Source organism: Coregonus lavaretus (genome assembly GCF_964263955.1).
Source record: "Coregonus lavaretus genome assembly, chromosome: 27".
NCBI lineage: Eukaryota > Metazoa > Chordata > Actinopteri > Salmoniformes > Salmonidae > Coregonus > Coregonus lavaretus.
This window is the reverse complement of record NC_140014.1, coordinates 10,525,907-10,539,932: the sequence shown is the minus strand read 5'-3', so window position 1 is coordinate 10,539,932 and position 14,026 is coordinate 10,525,907. Positions and strand designations below refer to the sequence as shown.

Below are 14,026 nucleotides of genomic sequence, written 5' to 3'. Positions count from 1 at the left end.
ACCCGTCGGACTTTGTTTGAATGGTTTTGTGCGTTGAAATAGGATCTGTATACACAATTTTAAAAAATTCAGAAAATCCAACGGTATTTACATTTTACATTTTAGTCATTTAGCAGACGCTCTTATCCAGAGCGACTTACAGTTAGTGAATACATATTTTATTTTTTTATTTTTATACTGGCCCCCCGTGGGAATCGAACCCACAACCCTGGCGTTGCAATCGCCATGCTCTATCAACTGAGCTACATCCCTGCCGGCCATTCCCTCCCCTACCCTGGACGTTGCTGGGCCAATTGTGCACCGCCCATGAGTCTCCCGGTCGCGGCCGGCTGCGACAGAGCCTGGATTCGAACCAGGATCTCTAGTGGCACAGTTAGCACTGCGATGCGGCGCCTTAGACCACTGCGCCACTCAGGAGATATGTAGGCACATCTTTAATTGGACTCTCTTAATGTTGTCATTACAAAAATGCGACAGATCCTCTTCAACCTGGCAATATTTATAAGCATTAACCTGATTAATAACGAAATGCTATGATAATAATGAAGTGTAATGGCTTGTTTCAAATAGGTTTTTATTAAGAAGCATATCCATGTAAACAAGTGTACAAACAGAATTGTGACCTCCCCTTTTTAACTTATTTTTTGGCTATATGCATGGTCCTTTTTTGGAGGGGGTATCGAAAATGTACTGAAGTTTCGGTATACTGTGCAACACTATGGAGGACTCCGGAGTATGTCAGTCAACAAGCTATGAGTTTGTGTCACACACACAAACACCCTGTGTGATCTCTCCCTGGAAGAGTCAGTCCACATGTTAAACTCATTCGAATGGTAATCTTTCTCTCTGTGGAGATGACAGGGTTTCTCTTCTGGGATCTCCTGTTTTATTCATTGATTTTCAAGGTCTCCAATTAACGATCAAATTATATTTTTAAGGGATTTCATGGCGTTTGAATCACATTGGAGTGCGGAGATATTTGTGTTTGTTGGCCTGAAATTACCCAGAGAAGCATGTTTAATAAAATAAATGCCATTTTGAAAAGGGGTTTGTGTACTTGATTCAGTAAGTCATGATTGTTGACAGATCTAGGATCAGATTACACTAACCATTAGGAGGATGAAAAAAGATCTGACCCGGTATAAGTGGTTAGGAGCAACATCTTTGTACTTTAGTGTTGACTTACCACTCTTTCTGCAGGAGCAGGAGCTGTATCAGAGAGAAGGACTGGGAGTCAATGAAGTTCATTATGTCGACAACCAGGACTGCATAGGTGGGTGCCAATGTCACCTTACTCCGTATTTATTATTAGACATGAGAGGATGTTTATTTCTTCTGCAGTAGGCTGTGAAGCCCATAGATATTGCTATGTTATATTTCATTCTATGTTGGAGCTCTTTCATAAGCCAAAAAATATATCTTGATATTGCACTTACAGTATATTTAGATGCCAGACCAGTGAAACAGGACATTTCTCCCAGCCTGGTTCACACATTCAGTTTATCAACTTGTCATGGTGCAAAGTCAAATTCCCCAAGAGCAGCTCCTAAACTATTTTACTGGTTTAATATGTGGGACAGCACTCTGTAAAAACAAGTTTCTTTGCGATACATACTATACCTGTACTGTAAGCTTCAATGTCAAATGTAATGCAAGGACTGGCTTTAGAAGGAAAAGATGCAATCTCTTTCTGGGTCTCACTGCTGCCTAGCAGTGGCCTCTAGGGACCAAACGGAGAGGCAAGTAGAGGTGTGGGGGGGGGGGGGGGTGAGTGGGTGCAGAGATTGGAGTGGAAATCTCCAGGTACTGGGTGCCTTAGAGTGACATACAGAGACATACAAAGACATGATTACCTTGAAGCCCTGTCTTTTTTAAGGCTCATACAAGACATGATGCGAGAGACTGACAGAGATACAGCCCTCGACAGAGCACTCTCACTTTTAAGAAACTGTGATTGCATGAAATCCCCCCCACGACATGAGTTTGCACTGACTTCCTTCGACTGCACAATTAGGGCCCTATAAAATCCACGGGGAATGCAGACGGTATCACGTAATCCAGACATTACATCGGAATTTAACAAAATAAAAATATATATTGAATTTATTAGAAAATGTATACATTTGCCCAAGATTATCGTAAGACATTAACAAAATGCATCAGTGATTTGTATTTTCCTTAAACTTTCTGAAGAGGCAATGCAGAATGCCCCTGTCTGTGTGTGCACGTTTGTCTACCAGTTTATGTAGCCGTTAGCGATGAAGTCTTCTGGTAGATGGAAAGGCTTTCCCAAAAACCTTCTCAATTAAAATGTTAGCTACAAAGTAGCCAATGCCTACCTGGCAGAATGATATTGTGATTATTTGCATCAATCCAGTGGTGATTTGTTAAGCAAACTCTGCAGTCACATGTGCTACAGAAACACCACTAACCTAACAAGTCTCTTGCTGGTGTGCACTTGAATTAACCTCTTAAGGATCGGACCCTTTTTCTTTCAATTTTCGCCTAAAATGACATACCCAAATCTAACTGCCTGTAGCTCAGGATCTGAAGCAAGGATATGCATATTCTTGATACCATTTGAAAGGAAACACTTAGAAGTTTTTCGGAAATGTGAAATTAATGTAGGAGAATATGACACATTAGATCTGGTAAACGATAATACAAACAAAAAACCATGTGTTTTCAATTTTTTATTTGATTCCATCATCTTTGAAATGCAAGAGAAAGGCCACAATATAATATTGCAATTTAGATTTTGGACACTATAAGGTAGCAGTGTGTGTGCAAAGTTTCAGATTGATCCAGGGAAGCATTGCAATACTGGACTATTTTTAATCAAGTCTGCCCAAATGTGCCGAATTGGTCAATTGATACATTTTCAAGTACATAACTATAGAGAACATACAAAAATGAAATGGTAATACAAAATGTACGTTTACACACTCCCAGGAATGTCATACATGATGGATCATTAGCTTATACATTAACTTTCACACATCTAGATGGCCGGGCGGGGTGGGTGTGGAGCCAGAGACAGCAGGGGTTTAAACTGTAGAACCCAATTCCTACATTTGAATATAAAAATGGATTTTATCAAACAAAACTATGCTACATTTTATCTCTGGGACCCTTAGGATGACAAATCAGAGCAAGATTACTGAAATCAAGTACATTATTTACCTTCAGAGTCGAATGTATCAAACCAGTTGCCGTGATACGTTTTTTGTTGTTGTGCACTCTCCTCAAACAATAGCATGCCATTTTTTCACTGTAATAGCTACTGTAAATTGGACAGTGCAGTTAGATTAACAATAATGTAAGCTTTCTGCCCATATAAGACATGTCTATGTCCTGGAAAGTTTGCTGTTACGGTCATGCTAATCACATTAGCGCACGTTAGCTCAACCATCCCGTATACGGGACACCGATCCCATAGAGGTGAAAGGGTATCTATACCCAAAAATGTAAATGTCTTCAATTTTTCCAAGACCTTAAAAGTATTTTACTGATGTGGTTTAGGCATTGTTTTGGACTTAACATTCCATTTTGTAGTTTTCTATAAAAGTTTTGAGAGCGAAAACCTGAAAAAACTTGGAAATCATAAACCTGAAAAAACAATACAGAGAAAACAGAATTTGGAAAAAAGTAAACGGAATTAGGCAAAAAATGTAACTGATTTTATAGGGCCCTATACAATATAACTTCTCTGGAGTAAGTGGCGAAGAGGGACCACAACATGTGGCTACCCATTAAACCAGGAAGTTGCAATTGTGTAATGAGCATTTGTGGTTGTCAGTGCTCTTTTGTTCCCCTCTGCCTGTGTTTTCATAACACCAACCTCCATTGAATAGGATCAAATGTCCCGTAGGTGGCAATGTGATCCATTTCGATTTGTATATCCAACAGGGTTTTGATTAGTCAGGTGCCAGGTTAACTGCAGCCATGAATAACGTTTGATCCGGGAAAGGGAACATTGAGACACCGATTGCATCTTTCCAGACATTCTGACAGTTGACCGCTCATCTCTGGAATATGTTAGAATATAACTTTATGGACAATTTGCATATGGTTTCACACAGTGACATTGAGAAACGTTCAAAACACTGACCGCATTACAACATTAGGAGCACAGGACAACTTTCCCCCTTGCAGATCAATAAAGTACTTTCTTATCTTATTCGTATCTTAATCATTTGACTTGAATTGACTATGCTGCTGACTATATCCGTAATAATGCATTAATGTATTCCCATAGACCTGGTGGAAGCCAAACTAGTGGGCATCCTGGACATTCTGGATGAAGAGAACCGTCTACCACAGCCCAGCGACCATCACTTTGCCAACACCATCCACAGCCAGCACAAAGACCACTTTAGACTGACGGTGAGAGCTTTGGGTGGAAGTTGCCTGCAGGCACATATCTGGGATCAGCTTACCCACCCTGGATCCTAACCTGAACCATCTATGTTGAAAAATGCTAAACTGACCTTAGATCAACATTTAGTGAACTGATACTCTTAAACTGTTACTGCCCTCTCACCACACTTAAATGCCAAGGGGTCACAATGGGATTGTAATGGACATTCTGGTACTTTGTCTATGTGAAAAGCCCCAGTCCCTTTCTTAGGGAACTTTTGTCCCGCTTTCTGGAAGCTTGACAGGCGTAAAATCCTGTTTTAAATGCAGCATTGATATAAATTCGGACCAACAGATTAGACTGGGCTCGCTACAGCTGGTTTTTAGGTCATATTAATCATCACTTTCATATGGAAATGAGGAATATTCTCTCAGTTGTGTATGGTCATATAATATGAATCATAATTGCCATATAGTATGATACTACCACAGCTAGGTGAGTATCCTAATAGTGTCCACAGATCGTGCACAATGATGAGGGTGTTATAGAAGACATTCGCCATCACCACTACAGCCCAGTCTATCTTACACAACAGACAGAAAGACACACACACACTTATATCTATCTAATATGTTGCTGCCGTCTCTCAGGTCCCTAGGAAGTCGAAGCTGGCTGTCCATAGGAACGTCAGAGATGATGAAGGCTTCATCGTCAGACACTTTGCCGGAGCTGTGTGCTACGAGACGGTAACACTCACGCACATCGATTATATTTTGATTTGCTCTTGTGATTGCTTGTTGTTTAACCTTGTATGATTGTGTGATGTAACCATGTCATACTATACACAGTTATATCTCAGACGTGGTGTAACTATGTAGCAATTTTAAATACTGCTGCTGGTAATAGTCTTCTCAGCTTGTTAGTAGGGCTGGAAATTGCTAGGGACCTCAGGATACAATATTATCACGATACTTAGGTGCCGATATAATTTGATTGGTCTACCTTTTTAAACATGCATTTTTCCATTTATAGACACTAGGGTTGTCCCCGAATAATACATTAATTAATAGTGGTCGACCGAGAGTCGTCTGTTCTTTCGGCTAATCGATTGGTCGAAATTTTGAAACGTGTATTTTTCTATACAGTGCCTTCAGAAAGTATTCACACCCTTTTACTTTTTCCACATTTTGTTGCGTTACAGCCTGAATTTAAAATGGATTAAATTGAGATTTTTGGTCACTGGCCCTACACACAATACCCCATAATGTCAAAGTGGAATTAATTAATAAAAAGCTGAAATGTCTTGAGTCAATAAGTATTCAACCCCTTGGTTATGGCAAGCCTAAATAAGTTCAGGAGTAAAAATGTGCTTAACAAGTCACATAATAAGTTGCATGGACTCTGTGTGCAATAATAGTGTTTAACATGATTTTTGAATGACTACCTCATCTCTGTACCCCACACATGCAATTATCTGTAAGGTCCCTCAGTCGAGCAGTGAGTTTCAAATACAGACCACAGACCAAGGACACCTATTGGTAGATGGGTAAAAATAAAACAATTAGACATTGAATATCCCTTAGAGCAGTGGTTCCCAAACTGTCAGGCGATGGTCGTCAGGGGGGACGCGGCGGGGGTCCCCCCCCCCAAAAAGAAATGAACTCAGTCAGGCGTTAAATTTACTCTTGTTATAGTAGAATGCACAAGGTGCAATTTCTAAATTGGGTAATTCATCATCAGTTCCTCTTGTCATGTTAGTCATTGCATTCCTTAGAGAGCTATTTATAACTTGTCAGAAATGTCCAGATCAACTAGCCCAATTAGATATGAATTAGAAAATTCTCTCCACCAACGAGGGGTGTGAACAGTTTGTGTCATGAACAGTGCTTGTGCCTTTAGACATAGACGTGGCATCCTATTTGCAATAAAGCACTAAAGTAAAACTGCACAAAATGTGGCTTAAATACAAAGCGTTATGTTCTGGGCAAATCCAACCCGTCACATCACTGAGTACCACTCTTCATATTTTCAAGCATGGTGGTGGCTGCATCATGTTATGGGTGTGCTCAACGGCAAGGACTAGGGAGTGTTTTTAAATAAAAAGAAATGGAATAGAGCTAAACACAGGCAAAATCCTAGAGGAAAACCTGGTTCCGTCTACTTTCCACCAGACACTGGGAGACAAATTCACCTTTCAGCAGGACAATAACCTAAAACACAAAGTCAATTCTACACTGGAGTTGCTTACCAAGACGAATGTTCCTGAGTGGCCTAGTTACAGTTTTGAATTAAATCGGCTTGAAAATCTATGGCAAGACTTAAAATAATAATGTGCAAATATTGTACAATCCAGGTGTGCAAAGCTCAGAGACTTACACAGAAAGACTCACAGCTGTAATCGCTGCCAAAGGTGATTCTAACATGTATTGACTCGGGGGGTTTAATATTTATCTAATCAAGATATATTAGTGTTTATTTTTCGTATAGTTTTTTTATACAAATGTTAAGAGTATTTTGTCTAGATCGTTGACAAAAAAAGTACAATTAAATCCATTTTAATCCCACTTTATAACACAACAAAATGTGGAAAACGTGAAGGGGTGTGAATACTTTCTGAAGACACCCTATGTGTTTTAATAAAAACAACTGCACATAAACACAATTTCAAAGATTTACTGAGTTACAGTTCATATAAGGAAATTAGTCAATTGAAATAAGTTCATTAGGGCCTAATCTATGAATTTCACATTTAAATTTTTTACATTTTGGCACAACGCTCTTAACCACTAAGCTACCTGCCGCCCCAAGACTGGGAATACAGGGACTCATGACTGGGAATACAGATATGCATCTGTTGGTCACAGATACCTTTAAAAAAATAATAATAATAGGGGTGTGGATCAGAAAGGCAGTCAGTATCTGGTGTGACCGCCATTTGCCTCATGCAGCGCAACAAATCTCAGGCTGTTGATTGCGGCCTGTGGAATGTTGTCCCACTCCTCTTCAATGGCTGTGCAAAGCTGCTGGATATTGGCGGAAACAGGAACACGCTGTGGTACACGTCGATCCAAAGCATCCCAAACATGCTCGATGGGAATGGGTGACATTTCTGGTGAGTATGCAGGCAATGGAAGAACTGTGACATTTTCAGCTTCCAGGAATTGTGTACAGATCCTTGCGACATGGGGCTGTGCATTGTCATGCTGAAACATGAGGTGATGGCGGCGGATGAATGGCACGACAATGGGCCTCAGGATCTCATCACAGTATCTCTGTGCATTCAAATTGCCATCGATAAAATGCAACTGTGTTCGTTGTCCGTAGCTTATGCCTGCCCATACCATAACCCCACCACCACCATGGGGCGCTCTGTTCACAAGGTTGACATCACCAAACTGCTTGCCCACACGACCCAATCTGCCCAGTAGAGTTGAAACCAGGATTCATCCGTGAAGAGCGCACTTCTCCAGCGTGCCAGTGGCCATCATAGGTGAGCATTTGCCCGCTGAAGTCAGTTACGACGGCGAACTGCAGTCAGGTCAAGACCCTGGTGAAGACGACGAGCACGCAGATGAGCTTTCCTGAGACGGTTTCTGACAGTTTGCGCAGAAATTATTTGGTTGTGCAAACCCACAGTTTCATCAGCTGTCCAGGTGGCTGGTCTCAGAAGAAGGTGAAGAAGCCGGATGTGGAGGTCCTCAGCTGGCGTGGTTACACGTGGTCTGCGGTTGTGACGGCGGTTGGTTGTGGTCAGAAGTTGTGTGATTGTGGTCAGAAGTTGTGTGGTTGCGGGTCAGTAGTTGTTGTCAGAAGGTGAGTGGTCAGAAGTTGTGTGGTTGTGGTCAGTAGTTATGTGGTTGTGGTGACTAGATGTGATCAGCAGTTGTGTGGTTGTGGTCAGTAGTTGTGTGGTTGTGGTCAGTAGTTGTGTGGTTGTGGTCAGTGGTTGTGGTCAGCAGTTGTGTGGTTGTGGTCAGCAGTTGTGTGGTTGTGGTCAGCAGTTGTGTGGTTGTGGTCGGAAGTTGTGCGGTTGTGGTCGGAAGTTGTGCAGTTGTGGTTGGTAGTTGTGTGGTTGTGGTCAGTAGTTGTGTGGTTAGCAGTTGTGGTCAGTAGTTGAGTGGTCAGTAGTTGTGTGGTCAGAAGTTGTGTGGTTGTGGTCAGCAGTTGTGGTCAGTAGTTGAGTGGTCAGTAGTTGTGTGGTCAGAAGTTGTGTGGTTGTGGTCAGTAGTTGTGTGGTTGTGGTCAGCAGTTGTGGTCAGTAGTTCTGTGGTCAGTTGTGTGGTTGTGGTCAGTAGATGAGTGGTCAGTAGTTGTGTGGCTGTGGTCAGTAGTTGTGTGGTCAGAAGTTGTTTGGTTGTGGTCAGAAGATGAGTGGTTGGTAGTTGTGTGGTTGTGGTTAGAAGTTGTGTGGTTGAGGTCACTAGATGTGGTAAGCAGTTTTGTGGTTGTGGACAGTAGTTGTGTGGTCAGTAGATGAGTGGTCAGTAGTTGTGTGGTTGTGGTCAGTAGTTGTGTGTTTGAGGTCTCTAGATGTGGTAAGCAGTTTTGTGGTTGTGGTCAGTTGTTGTGTGGTCAGTAGTTGTGTGGTCAGAAGTTGTTTGGTTGTGGTCAGTTAAAATTAAAGTGGAAAACCACACAACAGGCTGATCCAACTTTGATGTAATGTCCTTAAAACAAGTCAAAATGAGGCTCAGTAGTGTGTGTGGCCTCCACGTGCCTGTATGACCTCCCTACAACGCCTGGGCATGCTCCTGATGAGGTGGCGGATGGTCTCCTGAGGGATCTCCTCCCAGACCTGGACTAAAGCATCCGCCAACTCCTGGACAGTCTGTGGTGCAACGTGGCGTTGGTGGATGGAGCGAGACATGATGTCCCAGATGTGCTCAATTGGATTCAGGTCTGGGGAACGGGCGGGCCAGTCCATAGCATCAATGCCTTCCTCTTGCAGGAACTGCTGACACACTCCAGCCACATGAGGTCTAGCATTGTCTTGCATTAGGAGGAACCCAGGGCCAACTGCACCAGCATATGGTCTCACAAGGGGTCTGAGGATCTCATCTCTGTACCTAATGGCAGTCAGGCTACCTCTGGCGAGCACATGGAGGGCACACCATGACTGACCCACCGCCAAACCGGTCATGCTGGAGGATGTTGCATGCAGCAAAACGTTCTCCACGGCGTCTCCAGACTCTGTCACGTCTGTCACGTGCTCAGTGTGAACCTGCTTTCATCTGTGAAGAGCACAGGGCGCCAGTGGCGAATTTGCCAATCATGGTGTTCTCTGGCAAATGCCAAACGTCCTGCACGGTGTTGGGCTGTAAGCACAACCCCCACCTGTGGACGTCAGGCCCTCATACCACCCTCATGGAGTCTGTTTCTGACCGTTTGAGCAGACACATGCACATTTGTGGCCTGCTGGAGGTCATTTTGCAGGGCTCTGGCAGTGCTCCTCCTGCTCCTCCTTGCACAAAGGCGGAGGTAGCAGTCCTGCTGCTAGGTTGTTGCCCTCCTACGGCCTCCTCCACATCTCCTGATGTACTGGCCTGTCTCCTGGTAGCGCCTCCATGCTCTGGACACTACGCTGACAGACACAGCAAACCTTCTTGCCACAGCTCGCATTGATGTGCCATCCTGGATGAGCTGCACTACCTGAGCCACTTGTGTGGGTTGTAGACTCCGTCTCATGCTACCACTAGAGTGAAAGCACCGCCAGCATTCAAAAGTGACCAAAACATCAGCCAGGAAGCATAGGAACTGAGAAGTGGTCTGTGGTCACCAACTGCAAAACCAGTCCTTTATTGGGGGTGTCTTGCTAATTGCCTATAATTTCTACCTGTTGTCTATTCCATTTGCACAACAGCATGTGACATTTATTGTCAATCAGTGTTGCTTCCTAAGTGGACAGTTTGATTTCACAGAAGTGTGATTGACTTGGAGCTACATTGTGTTGTTTAAGTGTTCCCTTAATTTTTTTGAGCAGTGTATATCAGTCGAATTATGTGCACATTTCATTCTATTAATTTTAGGCTATTTAAATCAAATATCAGCTACAATTTCGTTATCAAGATGTTGGTCCTAGATTAATAAATGGTATATAAATGGAATGATATGCCCATTGAATTCCATTGCATTTCACGTTGGGGGACCAAACAACAAATGGTCTAAAGAGTTTTGGAGCAGGTCCCGGCCATACGACGGGTATTGATTGACGATCGAGACCAAAAGCATTTAGATCCGTCATGGCAGGTCATCAATGTTCTGCAATCGGTCAATGCCGCAGTGAAGCCTGTGGCCGACTTCACTGATATCTTATCTGGGGAGAACTATGTGACGGCGTTGTCAGTCGAGCCTGTTTTACGACTTTTAACGGGACAGATTCTCTCTCCCAAACCCAACGACTCAGAGCTAACAAAAAAAATATAAAAGATGTGCAGTATATTGCACGACAAGTACAAATCCCCAGCACTTCAGGGGCTTTTGTCAAAGGCCTGCCTACTTGACCCCCGGTACAAAGGCCGTGTGGGAGATGGCTTGGATGGCACGAAAGATGCCCTCCTTCAGGAGATGTTGGCACTCGGGGAAGTAGACGGAGGCGGCACCAGCTGTACAGCTGGAGATGGGGATAACTGTGCACAGCTCCCGGCTAAAAATATTCATCTTGGTGATCTTCTTAGAGAAGAAACTGGCCCAGAATGCTCCCCTCCCGGTACCCTTGAGAGTGCGTGCCGACACCGAGATGACCCGCTATATGGAAGAGAAGGAACCGGACACATCTGCTGACCCATTGTCATGGTGGCGGGATAACCTTTTGGCTCTGCTTGCTAAAAAGTATATGTGCATTTGCGCTACCAGCACTGCGTCATAGAGGGTGTTCAGCACAGCAGGGAACATAGTTACCTCTCTCCGGTCTTCACTGAAGCCGACAAAGTAAACATGCTGGTGTTTTTTAATCGGAACCTTATAGCCTAACGTTGGCTAGTGCTATAGCCTATGATAGTAGACTGAAACAATAGCCTTTATAGGCAACAGGCAGCTTAAACTTTGAGCGCAATAGTTGTATTATAATTAGAAGTGTCTTATTTATTTGTGTGCTAGTATTACTATTTCAGTGTTTTTATTCATATTGTTTTACATGAATCCCCTTTTAAACTAAAAAAGAGAAAATACGAAAATTCCTATATGAAAGGCTAAGTAGCTTACAGACGCTATTTGTCACCATGCAGCTTTTTGTTGTCTTCAGTAAAAAAGAAAGACCATAAACAGAATTGTGTGTATGCTAAATCATAACAGCTTAATCATTATAAAATGGTGATGGTGGTGTTTAGCCTGCCCAGCTGGAAATTGCCCATTTTAAAATCGAAACTAATTTCACACATGTAGGCATTACACTGCGACAAGAAATTGTGTATGCCTTTTTTCAGATGTTTTTTTTTTTTTTTACATCATCAATATAGTGGAATCATGCAGCCCATATATGTTTTGATTTCATAAGCCATTCTAAGGTTTGTATCATTCACAACTAAAGTTGACAAATAACTCAAAATTAAGCATATAACCTGTTTCAAATGATCACTTTTTAAGCTGAACACAGAATAACCGCTCCATGTGTGCACTAGCTCGGAAAAATATCCTTTCAATTTTATTCAGCGAAGTTCAATTATATTCTTACTATAAAATCAGATAATATAAAATAATGGCACTTCATATTATACATTTCATAAGAAAGACCAGCCTAAAATAAATAATAGATTTATTCTGATGGTGTACAGGCAATTAAATGGATTTATTACACTTTAGACTTTTAAAATGTTGATGTTTCAAAGGCACGCATCAGCAGCTTGCATGTGTGGAACCCCTTTATGTTCATTAACGGTCAATTACCGTGAGACCGACAGTTATTTGCTTGACAATCAGCGGCTGACCGCTACAGCCCTAGTTGCGGTCAGTTGTTGTGTGGTCAGTAGTTGTGCGGTTGTGGTCTGTAGTTGTGTGGTTCAGTTGTTGTTGTGTGGTCAATATTTGTGTGGTTGGAAAAAGTTTGGGGGAAATGTTGTAATGCAGTTACTAAAACAGCTGTACCGTAAGATGCGTAGTGAATATTTTGGTTTCGCGAACCGATATGAATAGCAGAGAAGTAGAGGAAGATTTCATACCCTCTAACTTTTTGTCTAAATTGTTGTGGTAGTGGTCAAAACGGCAGTTGTTTGAAAAAAAGTTACAGAAAACAGCTGTAACTTCTTATCAGAATATAATTTTTGGTTCAAACACCAGATTTGTGTAGCATGGAAGTAGAAGAAGATGTAAACGCTCTAACTTTTTGTCTAAGTAGTTGCAAAGTGGTCAAAGTAGCTGATTTGTGTCAAAAGTTGCATTATTGCTTTTACAGTGAATTGCAGTTGGAGGTGATGATGTCATAATGGGGAGCTTTAGAATGTTGAGAAAAATGCCATGAAAGTAAATGAAACTAAAAAATGTATAACGTAAAAAGTATAAAAGATATCAAAAGGTTGTATACAAGCAAATCGAGTGAGACCAATCAGCACGTTTTAAAGTTCGAACAGCGTTTGTAGCTTAAACTGTGTAGAAGGAGTAGCATGCTAAAGAAGAAGGAGAAGTATGTCAAAGATTGAAGCTGGGGCTTTTGCTGCGTAAGCACCACAATTAGTTTCGATCAGTCGTGGAAATAAAAGTGCAGAAAGTTTTTTGGCTCACTATTTTAAAAGAAGATTGAGAACAAGCTATAGGATGAAAAATACCAGAGTTTTGGCTCAGGTACAGCAGACTAGCACTAAGTAACACTACCAAAAAATAAGTACTGTATCTTTTATAATATCATCCAAAACAATATGTAACTGTATTGATTTTTTCCCCTATCAATACTTGTTAGCACACACGACAAAGTCTGTTTATGTATTTGTCATGTTTTTTCTGTGCACATGTGTGCGTTTGCAGACCCAGTTTGTAGAGAAGAATAATGATGCCCTCCACATGTCTTTGGAGAGCCTGGTGTGTGAGTCCAAGGATAAGTTTGTGCGAGAGCTTTTTGAGAACTCCAACAACAGCAAGGACTCCAAGCAGAAGGCTGGCAAACTCAGCTTCATCAGTGTGGGCAACAAATTCAAGGTGAGGAAGGAGACTGTAGCAGCACCTGACTCTGAGATGACACTTTGAAAGAAAAACACACCGCAAGTTCTTATTAGTTTGTGTGAACCTACAATTCTTAGTGTTTGATATTGTTTCACATTCTACTTTCGCTGTTGAAGTGAATAGTGTGTTTAGTTTGTAGTCTAATGCTTTTCTTATTGCTTATTTCAGATTGTTGTTTCAGATGCTATGACACAATGTTAGAGAAATCGCTGTGCACTGTTTTCCAACTTTGAATTTCTAACGCCTCTCCCCTCCCACCCACGTTTCTTCCATCCCTCCTTTCCTCTGTAGACCTCCTCCAGTCTCCTACCTCTTTTCCCAAGAAATCCTTCCTTTGTGGATGAAGTCAGCTAGAGAGTGTGGTGAAAAAGTCAGAGATAGAAAGTAGCAGCCAGGCTAAAGTCTGTCACAAGGAAGCATAGAGTCAGCCAGGGACAGAAGGTAACTCTCCCTGTAGATTGTTTCAACAACACCGTGCTGTACCAGCAGATGCACGCAGAGCACCCATCACTTTTTTCC

At 42.1% G+C, this 14,026-nt stretch overlaps 1 protein-coding gene across 1 annotated transcript in view; it reads left to right on the top strand.

The window, feature by feature from the left end:
- Positions 1 to 14,026, top strand: part of myo6b (myosin VIb) — an 82,962-nt gene that overhangs the window by 47,285 nt on the left and 21,651 nt on the right. The window contains exons 15-18 of the mRNA XM_084144453.1: positions 1,201 to 1,273; positions 4,259 to 4,386; positions 5,011 to 5,106; positions 13,313 to 13,483. Of these exons, the coding sequence (XP_084000579.1) occupies positions 1,201 to 1,273; positions 4,259 to 4,386; positions 5,011 to 5,106; positions 13,313 to 13,483 (468 nt within the window). The remainder of the gene's footprint in view (positions 1 to 1,200; positions 1,274 to 4,258; positions 4,387 to 5,010; positions 5,107 to 13,312; positions 13,484 to 14,026) is intronic.